The 22418-nt window shown below is 36.8% G+C and overlaps 3 protein-coding genes across 4 annotated transcripts; all 3 read left to right on the top strand.

The window, feature by feature from the left end:
- Nucleotides 1–84: 84 nt before the first annotated feature.
- Nucleotides 85–3341, top strand: LOC131470451 (caspase-8-like). Its single transcript, XM_058646291.1, has 6 exons — nt 85–182; nt 563–900; nt 1037–1071; nt 1814–1919; nt 2015–2558; nt 2651–3341. Exons 1-6 carry the CDS (start codon nt 115–117, stop codon nt 2793–2795), a joined length of 1236 nt encoding a protein of 411 aa, XP_058502274.1. The 5' UTR covers nt 85–114; the 3' UTR covers nt 2796–3341.
- On the top strand, nt 2798–15645 carry catip (ciliogenesis associated TTC17 interacting protein). Of its 2 annotated transcripts, XM_058646301.1 has the most exons (11): nt 2798–2826; nt 2929–2969; nt 11671–11804; nt 12790–12975; nt 13076–13131; nt 13261–13347; nt 13980–14147; nt 14224–14348; nt 14594–14670; nt 14764–14831; nt 14906–15645. In XM_058646301.1, the coding sequence occupies exons 3-11, from the start codon at nt 11678–11680 to the stop codon at nt 15095–15097; spliced, it is 1086 nt and encodes a 361-aa protein (XP_058502284.1). In that variant the 5' UTR covers nt 2798–2826; nt 2929–2969; nt 11671–11677; the 3' UTR covers nt 15098–15645. The 2 variants fall into 2 exon arrangements, with proteins under 2 accessions (XP_058502284.1, XP_058502293.1); XM_058646310.1 differs by lacking the exons at nt 2798–2826; nt 2929–2969 and adding an exon at nt 11530–11568.
- Nucleotides 15646–15941: 296 nt separating this feature from the next.
- Nucleotides 15942–22361, top strand: casp8 (caspase 8, apoptosis-related cysteine peptidase). Its single transcript, XM_058651003.1, has 12 exons — nt 15942–16107; nt 17161–17343; nt 17863–18038; nt 18127–18232; nt 18596–18725; nt 18800–18855; nt 18957–19020; nt 19390–19520; nt 19607–19718; nt 19828–19955; nt 20716–21107; nt 21449–22361. The coding sequence occupies exons 2-12, from the start codon at nt 17236–17238 to the stop codon at nt 21585–21587; spliced, it is 1542 nt and encodes a 513-aa protein (XP_058506986.1). The 5' UTR covers nt 15942–16107; nt 17161–17235; the 3' UTR covers nt 21588–22361.
- Nucleotides 22362–22418: the final 57 nt, after the last annotated feature.

Raw genomic sequence — 22418 nt, 5'->3', positions numbered from 1 at the left:
GAGTCGTCACTGCCCCCGTGTGGCTCGTGGTAAGAAAATAACGCCAAACCAGTGTTTTTGGTGGTAACTTTTTACATCACCACCAATAGCCACTAGGTGGTGTGCACGAGGACAATGTGGCGGGAAGACTTCCTGATCGAAAGTACACAAAGCCCCTGCGGTACCACCGTTGCTACAACTAGGTTCGTACAGTATTAATTTTGTGCATTTTTGTCGTAGAAACGTGTTCAGATTAGCTCTATAGGACTGTGTTACCTCAGTCTGTTGAACGTGTTACAAATGTATACAGTACAGAAACAAGTATCTGCCTTGAAGCCCTGCTTATTTTTACACGGAACTCCTTTGTAATGTTAAAATGTGCAGTGAATGTACTTTAAAATGTATTTGAAATGAATATCTCTTTCCCTTATGGCTCAGATACATGGTAATTAACATGTAGTGTCTCTATAAAAATACACAGTTTGACTCTATAAAGTATCACTGAGGTTTATATTAATAAGGTTTGTCCAGATGTCCTTTTGAATAATGTTGTTTTCTCCATCCTCCAAAAAAAAAAAATCAGATTCAAAATGTCAGCCAGAGACACTCTGAGGCGCAACAAAACAGACATCCAGATGACTCTGTGTGGAGACTTCAGACTAATCCTCAACAAGGTCTGTGAGAAAAACCTGATAACTGGCCGTGAGTACAACAACCTTAAGAGCATCAACAAAGAAGACACAGAGGGTCACGTCGTTGAGCTTGTGGATAAGATCATGAATAAAGGAGAGACTGTCTGCCGGGATTTCCTTCACCTCCTGCAAACAGACAAAGAAGTTGAGACAACTTACCCAGAGCTGAAGAACATGCAGCTGAAAGACACCTGTCTTTTACCCATGTCTGTCCAAGCATGTTCACTTGGTATGTCATCGTACAGCACATCATTTGGAACATGCATGACAGATATTGAGAGTTTCACACGATGCTGAAGTGTTAAGCTTCCACCAGAAACATTTATGTTTGGAGTTGTAATTCTGTTTCACTCTGATCTCCTCAGATGTCCTGACACCGGAAATCAAGAGGCTAAAAAGGGTGAGGACTTTACTTCCTAGTAAGAGTGGGCCAGGTGACTTTAAGGTTGCAAAGTTGTGTTTTCTGCCCTCTCTGTTCGGGCTTTATGCATCGATAGCAGAGATCTCAAACCCGCCACTTAATTATTTTGTAATTATGTGAACTATCGTCAAAAAATATTATTATTTCAATGTTTCAATTTCAATTTTCCCCCTTACTGACCAAACTAGACACACAGTGGCACCTAGGTCATTTAAGTTTGAGACCCCTGATCTATAGGGCTGTAGGGACTATGTTGTACTGAAATGGATCTTTGAGAAATGTCATAAACTGTCACTAAGTCACTCCCAACACACAGTACAAAACAATACTTTTCTAGGGCTGTTATGTGCTTTTGTATTCTCAAGTTAGTGCACATCTATCTTTGAAAATATTGTATGGTTAAAATGATTTATTTCGCATGAAAAAAAAGTTGCTCCATCACAATTCTTAAAAGCCTGATTAGTCACTTCATCCTGGTGCCAGGACTGAGTCACAGAATACACAATAATGTACGAGTAAGCATATTTAGTACAGCTTTTTAAAGACACTTTAAATGTGATCTTCATTCCACTATTTTCCCTCAAATAATCACAAACAATGTTTTGTTCTCTGCAGACATATTTGCAAATAGGGAAGTATTGTAATGATTCATATTTAAACAAAAGGAAACAATGACCTCTTTATTAACGTTCTTTTTGAATATTGTTTCCATCATTTTAAGGAGGAATACTACCAGCTGAAGAGCCACCCTGTCGGCCTCTGTGTGATCATAAACAACGAGAATTTCACGGATGGCATAGCGAGAAGTGGAACCAACAAAGATGCTCGTATGTCCCAGAACAGGCAGTCACACTGTTCTACACCATTAACATAACTGTTGATTAACATGTTTGTTTTGTGTTTTTAAATTACTGTCCTGCAGAGTGTTTGGCAGAGGTGTTCAGCTGGCTGCGCTTTAGAGTGCTGATGTGCAAAGACCAAAGTCAGCACCAGATGGAGCGAGCACTGAGGTGCTTTGCTTCTCTGGATGATCCCGCTCAGCTGCAGGAGTTTGATGTGAAGGAGTGGCTCGGCACTGGATTTGTGGAGCTTCAGCAGGCTCCCAAGCATGGAGATGCCTTCATCTGCTGTATTCTTAGCCACGGAGAAAGGGAAGTTGTCTTTGGTATTGACCGGAAGCCTCTCTCCATTAAGCAAATTACTAGAACCTTCAAGGCGACTGATCAATCAGCCCTCTCTGGCAAGCCTAAAGTGTTCCTGGTCCAGGCCTGCCAGGGTGGTCAGAAACAGCGAGGAGTGTCACTGAAAGATCTGGAGGCTGATGCTGCTTCACCGTTCTTCCCTGAAGAAGCTGATGTTTTGGTCGCTATTGCGACAGTGGAGGATCATGTATCATTTAGACACAAAGTAGATGGGAGCTGGTTCATCCAGTCTGTGTGTCAGCAGTTAAAGGAGGGTTGTCCAAGGTGAATGAAAAAAAGCTCAAATTTAAGTTTGGTTTGGTTTTATGACATCAAAAATGATAATAATTATAAAATGTGTAATGTGTTTGATTTAGGGGTGAAGATCTCACCACCATCCTCCACCATGTGAACAATGACGTAAGCCAGAAAGAGGGTTCCAAGGAGTCTGGGGCAGCAAAGCAGATGCCTGAGGTTCGGTTCACCCTGAGGAAGACACTTGTGCTGTCACCAGAAGCTTAGTCTCCAAAGATTCTACAAAGTCACTATGAATGTACAGGAAAAATATTTTTTAAATGTATTTATCTTTCTGAATCTTTTATTTCATTTTTGTATCGTCAAACTAAGTAATTGAGCTTCAAATACTGTGTCACAGACTTGTCTCAAGACATAAGGTCCACAGCATGAGGGTCAGGGGTGAGTACACCACTGAATAAGTAATTTATCCGTTTTACAAACAGATTTAAGCGTAAACATTTTTTATGAAGTTTACTTATCCACACAAAACAAATCCATGGAGCATTTGAAAATACATATTCAGAAAATATGTAACATTTGCTGACACAAACACTTAACCTTTTTCATTGTTATTTTTCACACAGGTAGTGAAAAAAGAGCAAACAAACCAACAGAAATAACAGACAAATAAAAGACAATGTGTCCATTAAAAATTAGTTAAATGGAGAATCTGAGCCTTTGTAAACATTCATAGTACAAATGACTTTGTCTTTCAGTGTTTCAAAATAAAGTCATGTTCATTTTTAAAAAGCAGTGAACAGTAAACATTGCAGAGTAATGATTATATCAGCAGATTTGACTCGTAATTATGACTAAGTTTATATCATAATTATGACTTAGTATCTCTTAGTATATCATAATTATGACTTAGTCTATCACGATTATGACTTAATATCTCTTAATATATCATCATTATTTCTTCGCATATCACTTAATATCTCTTAACATCATGATTAGTGCCTGCTGCTGCAAGGCATAATGCATTACTGTGCAAGCATATATTGTAATCTACACATGTATTAGTGCCTGCTGCTGCAATGCATTCACTAGTTCTCATTGTGTGTTGTTTTCATTTTCTTATGACTTGCAGTTTTACTTAAAAATCACCTGAAAGTGCAGAGAATTCTGGTCAAAACTCCCATGTTAAAAATCTGCTTTGGAGTTTTGGAAAAATCAAGACCAGGGTGATTTTTGAATTTTCTCTGTCAATTCAACCCCGTTTCTGACTAATTTAAATGTGGGAACTGCTGAAAGCCTCCTGATGTTCACAAACTAACTTTATCTAACTGAAATTTTATCTCTATCATCAAAAAGTAGTATAATATGTCGTCCGAAATTGGTATAAAAAGGTCATAGTATAATTTGTCGTCCAAAATCACTCAAAATAGTCATAATATAGTATGTCGTCCAAAATCAGTCAAAAAGTCATAGATTAGTATGTCGTCCAAAATGTGACCAAAATGTCGTAGTTTAGTATGTCATCCAAAATTTAAAAAAAATGTCATTGTTTAGTAAGTCGTGCAAAATCACTCAAAAAAGTCATAGTATAGTATGTTGTCCAAAATCACTCAAAAAAGTCATAGTATAGTATGTTGTCCAAAATCACTCACAAAAGTCATAGTATAGTATGTCGTCCAAAATAGGTCAAAAAGTCATAGTTTTGTATGTCGTCCAAAATCACTCAAAAAAGTCATAGTATAGTATGTTGTCCAAAATCACTCACAAAAGTCATAGTATAGTATGTCGTCCAAAATCACTCAAAAAAGTCATAGTATAGTATGTCATCCAAAATCAGTCAAAAAGTCATAGTTTTGTATGTCGTCCAAAATCACTCAAAAAAGTCATAGTATAGTATGTCGTCCAAAATGTGACCAAAATGTCGTAGTTTTGTATGTCGTCCAAAATCACTCAAAAAAGTCATAGTATAGTATGTTGTCCAAAATCACTCACAAATGTCATAGTATAGTATGTCGTCCAAAATCACTCAAAATAGTCATAATATAGTATGTCGTCCAAAATCAGTCAAAAAGTCATAGATTAGTATGTCGTCCAAAATGTGACCGAAATGTCGTAGTTTAGTATGTCATCCAAAATTTAAAAAAAATGTCATAGTATAGTATGTCGTCCAAAATGTGACCAAAATGTCGTAGTTTAGTATGTCATCCAAAATTTAAAAAAAATGTCATTGTTTAGTAAGTCGTGCAAAATCACTCAAAAAAGTCATAGTATAGTATGTCGTGCAAAATCACTCAAAAAGTCATAGTATAGTATGTCGTCCAAAATCACTCAAAATAGTCATAATATAGTATGTCGTCCAAAATCAGTCAAAAAGTCATAGATTAGTATGTCGTCCAAAATGTGACCAAAATGTCGTAGTTAAGTATGTCATCCAAAATTTAAAAAAAATGTCATAGTTTAGTATGTCGTCCAAAATGTCGTAGTTTAGTATGTCATCCAAAATTTTAAAAAAATGTCATTGTTTAGTAAGTCGTGCAAAATCACTCAAAAAGTCATAGTATAGTATGTTGTCCAAAATCACTCAAAAAACTCATAGTATAGTATGTCATCAAAAATCACTCAAAAAGTCATAGTTTTGTATGTCGTCCACAATCACTCAAAAAAGTCATAGTATAGTATGTTGTACAAAATCACTAAAAAAAGTCATATTATAGTATGTCGTCCAAAATCTCTCAAAAAAGTCATAGTATAGTATGTCGTCCAAAATTTGACAAAAAAAAGTCATATTATAGTATGTCGTCCAAAATCGGTAAAAAAAGTCATAGTATAGTATGTCGTCCACAATGTAACAAAAACCTCATGTGTCACAACAACAGCATGTCCATGTGGTGAATGGGGGAAAACACTTACCTCCAATGCCAAGGGTCAAGGTTCAAGCCTCATCTACAACAGCCCTGTTACAGTTTAGTATGTCGTCCAAAAAGTCATACTTTTGTATGTCGTCCAAAATCTCTCAAAAAAGTCATAGTATAGTATGTCGTCCAAAATCACTAAAAAAAAGTCGTAGTATAGTATGTCATCCACAATCACTCAAAAAGTCATAGTTTTGTATGTCGTCCAAAATCACTCAAAAAAGTCATAGTATAGTATGTCGTCCAAAATTTGACAGAAAAAGTCATATTAAAGTATGTCGTCCAAAATCGGTATAAAAAGTCATAGTATAGTATGTCGTCCACAATGTAACAAAAACCTCATGTGTCACATCAACAGCAAGTCCCTGTGGTGAATGGGGAAAACACTTGCCTCCAATGCCAAGGGTTGTGGGTTCAAGCCTCATCTACAACATCCCTGTTACAGTTTAGTATGTTGTCCAAAATTTGACAAAACAATCATAGTATAGTAAGTCGTGCAAAATCACTCAAAAAAGTCATAGTTTTGTATGTCTTCCAAAATCACTCAAAAAAGTCATAGTATAGTGTGTCGTCCAAAATCACTCAAAAAAGTCATAGTATAGTATGTCGTCCAAAATCACTCAAAAAAGTCATAGTATAGTATGTCGTCCAAAATCGGTCAAAAAGTCATAGTTTTGTATGTCGTCCAAAATCACTCAAAAAAGTCATAGTATAGTATGTCATGCAAAATCGCTCAAAAAGTCATAGTTTTGTTTGTCGTCCAAAATCGTTCAAAAAGTCATAGTATAGTATGTCGTCCAAAATTTGACAAAAAAGTCATATTATAGTATGTCGTCCAAAATCTCTCAAAAAAGTCATAGTATAGTATGTCGTCCAAAATCACTAAAAAAAGTCGTAGTATAGTATGTCATCCACAATCACTCAAAAAGTCATAGTTTTGTATGTCGTCCAAAATCACTCAAAAAAGTCATAGTATAGTATGTCGTCCAAAATCGGTATAAAAAGTCATAGTATAGTATGTCGTCCACAATGTAACAAAAACCTCATGTGTCACATCAACAGCAAGTCCCTGTGGTGAATGGGGAAAACACTTGCCTCCAATGCCAAGGGTTGTGGGTTCAAGCCTCATCTACAACATCCCTGTTACAGTTTAGTATGTTATCCAAAATTTGACAAAACAATCATAGTATAGTAAGTCGTGCAAAATCACTCAAAAAATCATAGTTTTGTATGTCGTCCAAAATCACTCAAAAAAGTCATAGTATAGTATGTCGTCCAAAATCACTCAAAAAAGTCATAGTATAGTATGTCGTCCAAAATCGGTCAAAAAGTCATAGTTTTATATGTCGTCCAAAATCACTCAAAAAAGTCATAGTATAGTATGTCATGCAAAATCGCTCAAAAAGTCATAGTTTTGTTTGTCGTCCAAAATCGTTCAAAAAGTCATAGTATAGTATGTCGTCCAAAATTTGACAAAAAAGTCATATTATAGTATGTCGTCCAAAATCTCTCAAAAAAGTCATAGTATAGTATGTCGTCCAAAATCACTAAAAAAAGTCGTAGTATAGTATGTCATCCACAATCACTCAAAAAGTCATAGTTTTGTATGTCGTCCAAAATCACTCAAAAAAGTCATAGTATAGTATGTCGTCCAAAATTTGACAGAAAAAGTCATATTATAGTATGTCGTCCAAAATCGGTATAAAAAGTCATAGTATAGTATGTCGTCCACAATGTAACAAAAACCTCATGTGTCACATCAACAGCAAGTCCCTGTGGTGAATGGGGAAAACACTTGCCTCCAATGCCAAGGGTTGTGGGTTCAAGCCTCATCTACAACATCCCTGTTACAGTTTAGTATGTTGTCCAAAATTTGACAAAACAATCATAGTATAGTAAGTCGTGCAAAATCACTCAAAAAATCATAGTTTTGTATGTCGTCCAAAATCACTCAAAAAAGTCATAGTATAGTGTGTCGTCCAAAATCACTCAAAAAAGTCATAGTATAGTATGTCATGCAAAATCACTCAAAAAGTCATAGTTTTGTATGTCGTCCAAAATCGTTCAAAAAGTCATAGTATAGTATGTCGTCCAAAATTTGACAAAAAAGTCATATTATAGTATGTTGTCCAAAATCTCTTAAAAAAGTCATAGTATAGTATGTCGTCCGAAATTTGACAAAAAAAAGTCATATTATAGTATGTCGTCCAAAATCTGTATAAAAAGTCATAGTATAGTATGTCATCCAAAATTTGACAAAAATGTCATTGGTTAGTAAGTCGTGCAAAATCACTCAAAAAAGTCATAGTTTTGTATGTCGTCCAAAATCTGTTGAAAAAGTCATAGTATAGTATGTCGTCCAAAATCGGTCAAAAAAGTCATAGTATAGTATGTCGTCCAAAATCACTCAAAAAAGTCCTAGTATAGTATGTCGTCCAAAATTGGTATAAAAAGTCAAAGTATAGTATGTCGTCCAAAATCACTCAAAAAAGTCATAGTATAGTATGTCGTCCAAAATTTGACAAAAAAAGTCATAGTATAGTATGTTGTCCAAAATTGGTCAAAAAAGCCATAGTATAGTATGTCGTCCAAAATCACTCAAAAAAGTCATAGTATAGTATGTCGTCCAAAATTGGTATAAAAAGTCATAGTATAGTTTGTCATCCAAAATCACTCAAATAAGTAATTGTATAGTATGTTGTCCAAAATCACTCAAAAAAGTCATAGTATAGTATGTCATCCAAAATTGGTATAAAAAGTCATAGTATAGTATGTCGTCCAAAATTGGTATAAAAAGTCATAGTATAGTATGTCGTCCAAAATCACTAGAAAAAAGTCATAGTATAGTATGTCGTCCAAAATTTGACAAAAAAAGTCATAGTACAGTATGTCGTCCAAAATCCCTCAAAAAAGTCATAGTATAGTATGTCGTGCAAAATCACAGTTTTGTATGTCGTCCAAAATCGGTCAAAAAGTCATAGTATAGTATGTCGTCCAAAATTTGACAAAAAAGTCATATTATAGTATGTCGTCCAAAATCTGTATAAAAAGTCATAGTATAGTATGTCGTCCACAATGTAACAAAAACCTCATGTGTCACATCAACAGCAAGTCCCTGTGGTGAATGGGGAAAACACTTGCCTCCAATGCCAAGGGTTGTGGGTTCAAGCCTCATCTACAACAGCCCTGTTACAGTTTAGTATGTCGTCCAAAATCAGTCAAAAAGTCATAGTTTAGTATGTTGTCCAAAACTTGACAAAAATGTCATGGTTTTAGTATGTCGTCCAAAATGTGACCTAAATGTCATAGTTTAGTATGTCATCCAAAATTTGACAAAAATGTCATTGGTTAGTATGTCGTCCAAAATCACTCAAAAAAGTCATAGTATAGTATGTCGTCCAAAATCACTCAAAAAAGTCATAGTATAGTATGTCGTCCACAATTTGACCAAAAAAAGTCATATTATAGTATGTCGTCCAAAATCGGTATAAAAAGTCATTGTATAGTATGTCGTCCACAATGTAACAAAAACCTCATGTGTCACATCAACAGCAAGTCCCTGTGGTGAATGGGGAAAACACTTGCCTCCACCGCCAAGGGTTGTGGGTTCAAGCCTCATCTACAACAGCCCTGTAACAGTTTAGTATGTTGTCCAAAAAATTCATCGTGTAGTAAGTCGTGCAAAATCACTCAAAAAAGTCATAGTATAGTATGTCGTGCAAAATCATTCAAAAGTCATAGTATAGTATGTTGTCCTAAATCACTCAAAAAAGTCATAGCATAGTATGTCGTCCAAAATCTGTTGAAAAAGTCATAGTATAGTATGTCGTCCAAAATCACTCAAAAAAGTCATAGTATAGTATGTCGTCCAAAATTGGTATAAAAAGTCAAAGTATAGTATGTCGTCCAAAATCACTCAAAAAAGTCATAGTATAGTATGTTGGTCAAAAAGTCATAGTTTTGTATGTCGTCCAAAATCACTCAAAAAAGTCATAGTATAGTATGTCATCTAAAATCGGTCAAAAAACCATAGTATAGTATGTCGTCCAAAATCTCTCAAAAAAGTCATAGTATAGTATGTCGTCCAAAATCACTAGAAAAAAGTCATAGTATAGTATGTCGTCCAAAATTTGACAAAAAAAGTCATAGTACAGTAAGTCGTCCAAAATTGGTATAAAAAGTAATAGTATAGTATGTCGTCCAAAATTGGTATAAAAAGTCATAGTATAGTATGTCGTCCAAAATTGGTATAAAAAGTCAAAGAATAGTATGTTGTCCAAAATCACTCAAAAAGTCATAGTTTTGTATGTTGTCCAAAATCACTCAAAAAATCATAGTATAGTATGTCATCCAAACTTGGTATAAAAAGTCATAGTATAGTATGTCCTCCAAAATTGGTATAAAAAGTCATAGTATAGTATGTCGTCCAAAATCACTCAAAAAAGTCATAGTATAGTATGTCGTCCAGAATTTGACAAAAAAAGTCATAGTATAGTATGTTGTCCAAAATTGGTCAAAAAAGCCATAGTATAGTATGTCGTCCAAAATTGGTCAAAAAAGCCATAGTATAGTATGTTGTCCAAAATTGGTCAAAAAAGCCATAGTATAGTATGTCGTCCAAAATTTGTATAAAAAGTTATAGAATAGTATGTCATCCAAAATCACTCAAATAAGTCATTGTATAGTATGTTGTCCAAAATCACTCAAAAAAGTCATAGTATAGTATGTCATCCAAAATTGGTATAAAAAGTCATAGTATAGTATGTCGTCCAAAATTGGTCAAAAAAGCCATAGTATAGTATGTCGTCCAAAATTGGTCAAAAAAGCCATAGTATAGTATGTTGTCCAAAATTGGTCAAAAAAGCCATAGTATAGTATGTCGTCCAAAATTGGTATAAAAAGTTATAGTATAGTATGTCATCCAAAATTGGTCAAAAAAGCCATAGTATAGTATGTTGTCCAAAATTGGTCAAAAAAGCCATAGTATAGTATGTCTTCCAAAATCAGTCAAAAAAGTCATAGTATATAGTATGTCGTCCAACATTGGACAAAAAAAGTCATAGTATAGTATGTCGTCCAAAATCACTCAAAAAAGTCATATTATAGTATGTTGTCCAAAATCAGTATAACAAGTCATAGTATAGTATGTCGTCCAAAATCATTTAAAAAAAGTCATAGTATATTATATCGTCCAAAATCACTCAAAAAAGTCATACTATAGTATGTCGTCCAAATTCACTCAAAAAAGTCATAGTATAGTATGTCGTCCAAAATCACTCAAAAAAGTCATAGTATAGTATGTCATAAAAATTTGACAAAAAAAGTCATAGTATAGTATGTTGTCCAAAATCACTCAAAAAAGTCATAGTACGGTATGTTGTCCAAAATCGGTATAAAAAGTCATAGTATAGTGTGTCGTCCAAAATCACTCAAAAAAGTCATAGTATAGTATGTTGTCCAAAATCACCCAAAATGTCATAGTTTAGTATGTTGTCCACAAAGTCACCAAAATGCCATAGTTAAGTTTGTCGTCCAAAATTTGACCAAAATGTCATAGTTTAATATGTCGTCCAAAATGACACCAAAAATGTAATTTTAGTGACTTTTTGGATGACATACATTTTGGTGCCTTTATAATGCAGGTATTAGAAACTGGTGTTTGCAAGGGGGGGGACAGGAAGTGGGTGCGGCTGATGAACCCTTACCCTCCACCAAAATACCACTTTGTCTAAATACTTCAAGTTTTAAATGTTCAATCCAGGTTTTCTGCTTTTATAATGCAGGTGTTAGGTGCAGGTGTTCAGGGAGTGGGAGGGGCTTATAAGTCAGTCTCTTTTAAATTGTGATTCGACCAAAATACCACTTTGTTTAAATACTTCAAGTTTTAAAGGTTCAATCCACCCAAATGTCACTAGTTTACCAGCACAAGTCCTGCACCCAACGACATTTTTGACGGGTGTCCAAAATGTAGTCTGTGTTAAAAACAAAAAAAATAGTAGCTTGCTTCCTGATCCGGCTGCGCACACGCGAGCGTATTTACGGTACTTAACTGTGGCGTCGTTGTCATGACAACTTTCACTCGTTCGTCTTCTCCGTATCTGAGGACCCTGTGGCAGGAAGTCCCGCTGGTAAAACTGTTCGTGTTGAAGAAAAAAATACATATATAATTGTACAATTACGCTACATGTCGCAGCAAATGGAAAGCCTGTAAATCTGTTTCAACTACGTAGACGAACGATGGCGGGAGCCCCACCGGAAGGTGAGTTTGGTGCCGCGGCTTTAGTGGAGAGTGAAGGACGCGGCCACGGAGGACAGCTGCTGCTGAAAGCTTCTGATGAAGCCGTCACATTCATGTCCAGTCTCGGTGAGTGAGTTGTCAGTTCATAAGGTGAAGTCTGTAGTTAATTAACAAGAGACTGAGAGTCAACACATGTGCTTCATCACAAATATAAATAACAGTTTTCGAATTCCTAGTTGTATCCATTATTTTGGAGGGGGGCGTTTTTAGAGGGACGTGACGCTGAATTTAAATACCCTCCTTACAGAGGACTTTACGGTAAAATAAGCACGAACCGAAGAATCAGAAAAGTTTCAAAATAAAACCGTGAGCCCACTCTATCTGAGTGTACGTTTGAAAGCACACATACGAATAGGAAAAATAATGAAAATACAGCTATGAGTGTCAGAGACCTTCAAACTGGCTTTTGTGTATAAAGTGTATAAAGACATAAACAGACTTTAACGTACAGTTGTTGTTTTTTTGAGAAATTTAAAATTAAAAGTCCAACATCGACATTTTTTATCAAAACAATTCCCAAATTTGATTTGATATCAAAACATTTTTTTCCATAAGTTGTTATGCCCCAGTCTAGGGGGCCTAGGACATAACATGATAAGGCCCCATCTTCCCCAAGTCCCAAGTCCCCACTCTGGACAAGACTGGCTGGTTTGTGTTCAGGACATTTATGACTACTAACATACTTAAAATCAGACACTTACTGTACAGTTTTTGACAAATTTCAAATTAAAAGTCCAGAATTGACATTTTTTTATCGAAAAAATTCCCAAATTCGATTTGCTATTAAAAAAATAAAAAAAAATCCATACATTTTGGACAAGACTGGGTGGGTTTGGAAATTTCTAATTAAATGTCCAGCATTGACATTTTTTTGACACAATGTTTTTTGTAGCGTTTCTGTTATAGGAGGTAGATATCGTTAAAATAAAGGTCTGCCCCTACTGGTTTAAATTACAATTTGTGAAACAATACATCCTTCAAGCTAAATATCAATTCAACAAAGGTGTGAGCCAATGCAAGTCGACAGACACTAACTCCCCTCTTTCCTCAGAGCCTGCAGAGCTGCTGAAGTGTGTGTTTCCTGACTCTCTGGTGACTGTGTCTGAGAGTGGCAGAAGGCTGGGGAGGTTCAGTGTGACGGTAGAGTTTGCCTTTAGATTCCAGCAGACCTGTGTGCTGCTGCACGCTCAGAGCCAAGGAGCCATCGACAACTCCCCCTGTGGGACAACAGTGACAGGTGACAGGGACTGTCTTGATCTCTTAATCTGCACTGTTTTATCCTTTTATAGCAACTCTGTGCCTACCTTTCATATCCTTCGCCTCTTCTGCAATTTAAGCCTATCTGACCACGAACCTGGAGTTGCTGGAGGAAGATTACTATGAGTATGTCAAAGTGAGTCATTGTCAGCTTTCCACATACACTGACATCAGCTTTTACATAAGTAGAAACATTGTTCTCTAATGTGCCACTTCTGTTTTGCATGGTCTTGCACCACTTTGTGATTTAAATGCATTTCTTCAGCTTGAAGGCCACAGTTTGGAGAAGAGGTGTCACATGGTGCAGTGTGACGGGCAGATGGTGATCGATAAAGTTATTACCGTTGGAGAGGTGAGAAAAGGAACACTATGCTGTGAAAGATAAGTGCCTGAAACTATAATATTAAAGTTCAATCAGATGGCTTGTGTTGTAAAGCTCACAATACTCACAACAACAACTGACTAAGATGTTTGTCATCATGTTTTTAACATGAGGTTTAAGTTCATAATTAGTTTCTGAAACGCATTTTAATGTTATTAATTAAAATCCTCATCATGTCGGAATATACCCATTAGGTAAATGAAGTATATTAAGTTTAAGTAAATAAAGTAAGTCAATTACAATTAAGTAAATACAGTTTAAAAGCCAGAATTAACTCCTGAGATTCTTAGTGAGATTCGGAATTGTAAAACACGTGGTAACTGCTAGAAGCCGTGCGGTTAATATATCATGTCTGAATCACCTGTAAGAAAACACCAAACATGTCAGTATGGACCTACACAGGTGGGCAGGTTGGTGAGTAACAGGTTTGCCAGCGAATTAATTCATTTGGTCACAGCATAAGGATTTGTTATGATTATTACAGTATTATGTGGGCTACAGACACTTGATTTCCCAGAGGATTATATCTATTGGTGGCTATGTGAAGAAAATTTCAAAAGGTGTTTTAGCAATCCTTTCTGTATGTGATTGTGTGCTCACAGGAGGTGACGAAGGAGAGTGTTTCCTATCCCATGTCTGTCCTCGAAGGCCTCGTCACAGAGGGCTCCCTCCTGGTGCTCATGCGCCTCGTTGCTCTGAGGAGGAAGGTGCCAGAAAACATGACCTTCATCTCCTTCGACCAGGGATTAGACATGTTCCACTCCACCTTTGTAAGTATGCACTGTCAGTAAGTAAGACGTCTTTTTTTGAAGAGTAAATCTGGATGATCTTTCTGTCTGTCTTCAGAGTGAGCTGGGTGTGAGACAGATGGACGTGGGGGGTGAGACTGTCGAGGTGTATGGGATAGAGAGGGCAGTTCACTCTGTGGAGGACAGACCCACTGCCTGGCACTTCCACTTCCTAGATGATGGGTACGTTCTTATAGGTTCTTGTCGAACCACTATCTCAATATGGATAATATTGTCTATTACACTTTTACAGTTCTTTTAGTGTTTGCAACTATACTGGTTGTTGGGGCTGCATGACATATAATGGACAACAATTTGTTACCTATATTTATTTATCATAAGTGTGAGGGACAAATTAAGATCCTTGCATTTAAAACAAGATGCTCTAAAATCATTTTTGCAAGAATATTAATAATATTTATGTTCAGGCACTTGGCCAGCCGACAACAAGTGGCATCACCAGTTACCATGAGGCTACTGCAGCTGCCATCACAGCAAGAAAAGGGTAATCATTCACACACTCATACACACATTTGAACATTATGTTATGAAACAGATTCAAAAATTCTGTTCCTGTGTGTGTGTGTGTGTACGTTAGGTTTTGAGAAGATCCCCCTGGATTGGGAAGCAGACATGCAGATGCGTTCCAAGTTCCTGGACAGAAAGGTGAAACTGTTATTCAGACTGTTTGTGCCACAACAATCACATGCCTTTTCAAACACAATGTCCTTCTGTGGCAGGAGGAGCTGAAGGCTGATAACGCCTCGTACCTGAGAAAGCACCCAGAGGTCCGTGCCCTCATATCCGACTTCCTGCAGTTCTTGTTGCTAAGAAAACCAGATGATGTCTTCCGATTTGCCCGGGATTACTTCCTCCCATTCGCCTCGCGCCGTCCACCAGAATCAAACCTGAAATCATCATCATCACTCTGAAGAAACACGCACATCTTCCAAGCACAATACAGTCTGTCACAATGGGTTGTTGATTCATCACTTTAACTCACGTTGAAGTTTAGAAACTGCTCTAGTTTTTTTTATTCTTAGTGAAAGATGGCTAGTGGTATTAAAGGAAATTTGGTGGCGATAAAGAACAACATGAGACCTGACCTGAGCTGTGTGATCTTGTCATGAAACTTAAAGGTCCAATGTGTAACAAGTGACATCTAGTGGTAACACTGCAGACTGAGATCTTGTCACTCTCTTACCAAAGCATGCCAGGGAACTATAGATACCTCAGCATATCAGAATGGATGTTATTCTTCTTCCATTGTGAAGTATTTTACCATTTCCTGCCACTAAAGCAGAGGTCTCAAACTCACGTTCTGTTGCCACACAAATGCTTATTTTGAAATTCTGTGAAACCAGAATTTGCACTAAATCCTTACTGAATGTTACACACTGGATATTTCAGGTCAATATGATGAAGGTGAAGGATAGACCTGACCTGTAATGTAAATCTAAATAAAGTGGTTTGTTTGGAACAGTGTCTGTTGATTGGGTTCGGTTTAGTACTTGTCTGGGCAAGCTACGCCTGGATTTATTAGGTCAAATGGTCTTTAAAAAATAAAAGTCTACAATGTAGCTAAATAATAGCAAAAACGCTTGTTGTATCGTGAAAAGTGTAGTAGCCTTCTCCAAAAAGTAAAGGTTTGAGCTTTAGTTCAGTCTCCAAACCAATGTAAGTATTTATTGTCCGTACAAGAAATATTGTCCGTTTTATTTTGAAGGAAATCGGAAACCATGTCTCCCAGCGATAAAACAAACCAACAAAAAAAAAACCTATCTTCTTCCTTCTGAAAATGAAAGTAAAGTTACTTCGACGACCCCGGGAAGTTACATTCAAGGAAAACACCGTCCTAAAATAGTGCAATAGTTTGTTTGTTTATCAGAATAAAAGAAAACGAGTTGCTTTCTGGACGTGAACTGACAGACGAGTCCAAGTTGTAAGTATAAAGTTTACTCTGTGAGCTCACAACTTAGCCTCAGATATAGTTGGACGGTTGTGTCGTGTTGTGACGTTAAACCGCTTCAGTGTTACGACGTGCCTGAGTAAATTTTGTTTATTTTAATCAAGAAGTAAGTAAGTTTTTGTCTTTTTTAAAACATTAATAGTTCTTCCTGTTAAACACGGCTGACTCAGCCAGTGCCAAGCTTGTGTTTACTATGTAAATGTAAAGGAATGTGTAAGTGCCTTATTATGTGATGGCGTCACTGCAACGCCACCTTGTTAACTAGCACATGAAGAAGTCAAGTGCCCAAAGTTCCATTACTAACAATATCAACATGACTACACTCATCGTGAATCGTTTTGATACAAAAACAAAAGAAAAGTTTTCCTCCGAGTGAAAATGTTGTTTGTTCCTTGGTAAATAGTCAAGTGAATATGTAGATTGTGAAATAATTTGATGACGTCAGCTTGGAAAACACCGACCTAATAACTTTCTTAGAACTGTGTCTAGAGCAGGGCCGGCTCTACCTAATTTTGTGCCCTAGGCGAGATTGCTCTCCGGTGCCCCCCCAAAAACCCACTCAAACTGCTTAATTGATTATCAAAATAGTTGACAATCAATTTAGTAATCGATTAATCAAGTAATTGTTGCAGCCCTAAACATCAGTGCAACACATCAAAACAAGAGTAATGAGTGTCAGAATAAGTTGCCTTTATCAATGATCTAACAAACTAGTTTGTTTGTTTTTTACTTATATACTTTTAAGATTGTTCCACAATAAGATACTTGGTAATTAAGATATTTTAACTCAAGCATTTAATGCATTTCTGTGTGAAAATATGGTATGTTGCTATGTAAATAATCTAATTTGTATGAAATGGTAGAGAGAAAAAAAAGAAGCAAAGTAAGGCATAACTTTACTTTTTTACTTTACCATCTGTTGCCTTTATGTGAGGAGTGGATTTTTAAAATCTTTTATTTCGCGTTTCCAGAACATTCTGACTTAATTTCCATCTCTGCTGTATTTTGGATTTCTTTTCCCCTCAGTTCTCAGAAAACGTCTGCCTGTAGAACACTTTGACACTTTGCATCAGAGCTGTGCCGGTATAGACGGGGTCAGTGATGGACAGACAGACGCTTTCCCGCATTGACGAGGAGCTGGACTCCTTGGAGGTGGCGGCACTTCGCTTCCTGTGTCTCGATTTTGTCAACAAAAAACGTCTGGAGAGGGTGAGCTCCATGTATTCTAAATGATATACTGTATACTGTCTGTATGCTGTGGCCCCCTGGTGGACCGTGGAGGTACTGCTATACTGTATGACATAATAGGTAATTTTATACTAATATGCAATGAACAGCATGCACCCTAAAATTAAGGAAGGAAAATGGAACTTAGTCATCATTCATTTAATTATATACACCATTTACTTTTTCTTACTGTGATTTGTCAAAATGGTTGTTGTGCAAAGGGCTTATAAATCATTTGAAATAATGCAATTTGCATGGATGGTGTCTCGTGTGGTAATGCCCCATCTTGTTTTAAGTCTATAACACAGTAAATATTGAGCTAAAGATTGACTTAAATGCCTATATCACCCAAATCAATCAGCCCTACTTTCCATGGAGATACCAATTTATTATATAAAAGGATTTCTCTTCATTGACGACAATAACCGTGTGTTGTTTTGCATTTGTTTTTTCTTCTCACATGAGTTTGTAAACTGTTATTTCTTGGTTGCTCTGTTCCAGATCAGAGATGCCAAAGACCTGTTCTTAAGACTAGAGGAAAGGGGTCTGCTGGAAAATCATTTCTTCCTTCATCAGCTGCTCAACACGATCCATCGAGCAGATCTTCTCAACCTCCTAGAGACCGACAGCCGACAACCAGAAGAAACAGATTCAAGTCCTACACTGTCACCATACAGGTAGAAGCAGTACAAAATTTACTGAAATGTGTGGCACGGGTTAAATTACACTAATTTCTGTTGTCTTGTTCTCTGTTCTTTCTTTCAGGGTGATGCTGTACCAACTATATGAAAACATGACTCTGGAGAATCTGGAAAGGTTGAAGTTTTTGTTCAGCGACAGGCTGTACAAAAGAGAAATAGAGGCCAGCGATGTGAGAACACACACCCAAAGTCGCATACCAAGTCACGACACACTGACTTTCATGCAATCCAACAATATTCGGTGTTAATTTAAAAAACAAAAAACATGCTGCAACAATTCATCACTTAAGTTGTCATTCTTGCTAATATTTGGATGATGTCATGTGGTAATGCTTCACTATGTTTTAAATCTATCCCACAGTGAATGTTGAAGCTAAAATGCAGTCGCAATATCTGTCAGAAAAGTCCCAATTTGTTCAGTTCTTACAGCCCCAATCTTACAGTACAATAAAGTGCATACAGTATTTTTAGTCATGAGTTACCAGTGAGCTTGAAGTGATTTCTAGATCTAAGTGTTTTCTCTGAATTTGCAGACAGCACTGGATTTATTTGTTAAAATGGAACAGGCTGGTTTCCTTGCCGACAACTATCTCCATGAGCTGCTGGAAGCACTACGACAATTTGATCAACAACTGGCGATGACTGTCCAGCGCCACAAAGACGGTATGAGACACACACACACATACACATTTAAATGTATTATTATGAATTCCATCTTGCACCTGTTATCTTTGCAGAAGTAAATCCACAGGATCAGATGAGATCGTCTCCTCATGTCAGCATGGATTACCAGGTGAGGCTGTTTTTTTTTTGGTTTTTTTTACAGTTTAAACTCTGTGATCAATCAGTGATTAGCTTTATTGTGACTGTTTTTTTGTCTTTTTGTTTTCAAAGAGGGTGGAGAACACCTCTCAGCCCATGCAGCCTGTTTTTTCCATACCCGAGACTCAGTGCATTGGTAAGCATTTGTAATTAAACTTTAACCATTCATTTAGTTACACTCATTAAATCCTCCTCTCACTCGCTGTATCCACCATTTACACTTTTCAGCACAGCAGGAAGCGAGAGGGACATTTTAGTCAGATTTTTAGTTTTTCAGTGATATTTCTAGATTGTATTATAATTGTCTGTGTTTTTATTCAGGTGTTTGTGTGCACATATTGAAAATAAAAACAGGTTGATGGAAACTCGATGGTTAAAAGTGTTGGTCCTGCAGCTCCAGAACCCAACACCTCTTCGTCTCTACTTTATGGATACTCACTTTCACACTGTCAGTTTTTGGCATACACATGTAAGAGGTTTAATTCCCCACTGTTTTTAATGTAAGCTTTAGGGCTTGGAGAGAATATTGCCTCGGATGCAGAACCAAGTCGGAAGCCATTCTTGGATGCAGAACCAACTCGGAAGCCATCCTTGGATGCAGAACCAACTCGGGAGGCATCCTCTTTTCCTGACGAGGTAACCGCTCACACAAACAAGGCTCATACGTTTGCTCACTCATTTAGCAAAATACAACTGCGTTTGATTTGTCTGTGTGGTTGTAGACGGAGTACTATCGCCTGGATCATAACCCTCGTGGTCAGTGTGTTATCATCAACAATGAGGAATTCAACGGACACGAGCTAAGAAAAAGAGCAGGAACTGAGGAGGATGCAAGTACGTGTATATTTCATTCGAACATCCATGTCAGCAGTCCGCTACTTGATTATGTTTTACATGTATAATATATATATAAAAAAACTGGTTTCCCTTTCATGTGATGCAGGGGCTCTGCGCTCAGTGTTCACATACCTTGGCTTCAAAGTGGTGATTCATGACAACTTGACTGCTGACGCCATACGACATCAACTAACGGAGCTGGGCAAAAATAATTTTTTGGATCAAGATGCCTTGGTGAGTAATAGCACACACTGTTGGGGGAGGATTACCGTCAGTTATTCCTTGCATATAAGATTTTTCACTGAGAAGTTTCACATGGTCATTCATGGTCAAATGACATGAACTCAACTATATTTGAACAAATGTATTTTTTGGTTTAGAACAGCTTATTTTATGATATTCAGGAGATTAGTAACAATGTTTGTCACATATAAAGAATAAATGGTCAATTAATGACATGTGGAAACCAAAATTATCCATCCATACCCAGAGAACCCAGAGAAAACCCTTGCAGACACAGGGATAATATGTCAAATTCAAAAAATTAAAAATACTGCCTCATAAATAATAGTCATATAGTCAAACCTTTAGTCACATATAATTTGAACACAATAATCCCTGTCTACACAGTTATGTTCAGGAAGTTTACCACGGACTGACAGGTTTAATGTCTCTGTGTTTGATGTGTGAACTCAGATAAATTGAAATGTAGGTTGTGTTTTTCGCAGTATTGTCTGATTTCATGCTTTCAAGATTTGTAAGTAAAATGTGATTTTGCACTGATTTCTTTATGAATGATTATGAAAAACTTGAGATGTGTTCCAGGAAAATAAACTTAGCTTTACTACATTTTATTTGCAGAAGCTTGGCAGAGAAGGCAGAATATTTTGTTTAAAAAATATATATCTAAATCTACCAATCAAAAAAAAGACATTCATTTTTAAAGTTAAATGGAGCTGTGGTGCAAACCTAAAATACATGTTTGATCTTGCAGGTGGTGTGTGTGCTCTCCCATGGAGAAAAGGGATGCATCTTTGGGACTGATGAGAAGCCAGTTTACCTGCGAGATCTGACGAAGCCTTTTACCAGCAGTAGAGCCTCCACCCTGGCAGGGAAACCCAAGCTGTTCTTTATCCAGGCGTGTCAGGGAAGTGACTACCAGGGAGGAGCCCTGCCATGCCCCCCAAAGCCAAGAGAGGAGGAGCAGATGGTCAAAGAGAGCCTGGAGGAAGACGCAGGTCCTGTGATGGGTGAGACAGTCCCCTGGGATGCTGATTTCTTGCTGGGCATGGCCACTGTATCCGAGTGCAGATCATTCCGACACACTATCAAAGGCTCCATCTACATCCAGGAGCTATGTACACAACTGATGATTTCAGCAGAAAGGTGAGACACATCCCCACACAGAGTTAAAAACAAAGGGTTAAGACTGAATTAGGTTCATTTGTTCTCAACTATGAGAAAATGGACGTCATTTCTGTTCGGTTGCACCAAATTGTTATACTATTAATTATTATACTGTAATGTGTACAATAACTATGAGATTTTCTCAGCTGTTTTGCCTTGTTGTGCATGAAACAAATGAGTAAATGTACTAAAAATCACCTTTTATAATAAAATATAAGAAGAGGCTTGATGAGTCAGATGATGTGGTGTGTTTAAATATACCTGCAGCTCTTGGATGATATATACATATTTATAATGTGTTTCTGATGTGATCTTTGCAGCAAGGAGATGGACGACATCCTCACTGTTCTGACTCGTGTGAACAGGAACGTTGGCAAAGGACAGTATTTGAGCCACAAACAAATGCCAGAGCCTAAATACACTCTGACCAAGAAGCTTGTCCTCAAAAAATGTGTGTGAGCTGACTGCAAGCAGGTGGAAACACTGCAAATGTGCCAGATTCCCTATGTGTGTTATATGTATGATGATTGTATGAAATGTTATGACTTGATGAGTGTCATTGTCAAAGAGTTGACCATGAGAACAAATAAGATCAATTTTTAACCAAGTATCAGTTCAACTGACTTTCCCAAGTATTAGGATGTTGCATGTATGTTACATTTGCAACACATTTGTACAAAAATACCAATGTACTGATTCTATGGCTTTAGTTTTAGTTTTAGTTTTAGTTTTAGTACGGGTCTAAAGATATTGGTTCTCGGGGTGTCCATATGCTGTGTATAGACCAGGAGTCTCAAACTCAAATATCTTGGGGCCACCGTGCATCTAATAATCTATACTTGATAAAAAACATGCAGAAATGACTAGTGATAATAATAATTGGCATTAATAGTGTGATAATTGTAAGCAAATATTTTGTTGTTATTATTATTATAATAAAAAATTAAGGTTGTGTGTTTCAGCTGAATTTCCCTCTGCTGTTGGTTGGAGAATATGTGGTTTAGCATGAAAACTGAAAAGATGATTAAACTAATCAATGTGGGCTGCTGTAAAAAAAACGAACATGGTGGCCTTTGTGAAAGGCTCATTCTGGGGTAATGAAAAACATCACTTCATACAATCAGCCACTTGTATACCTCTGGTTTATGCAACATTATTTTAATTCATATTTAGCATTGGATATAAAATAATGTAAACTGGAGAGAAAGGTGCAATAAATGGTCATGTAAGTGATTGTGCGTGTCATTTGTTTATCAGATTTTGGCATCGGCCATAGAAAATCCCATATCG

This window comes from Solea solea, chromosome 1 (genome assembly GCF_958295425.1).
Source record: "Solea solea chromosome 1, fSolSol10.1, whole genome shotgun sequence".
Taxonomy (NCBI): Eukaryota; Metazoa; Chordata; class Actinopteri; order Pleuronectiformes; family Soleidae; genus Solea; species Solea solea.
This window is presented reverse-complemented; position numbering and strand designations above follow the sequence as displayed.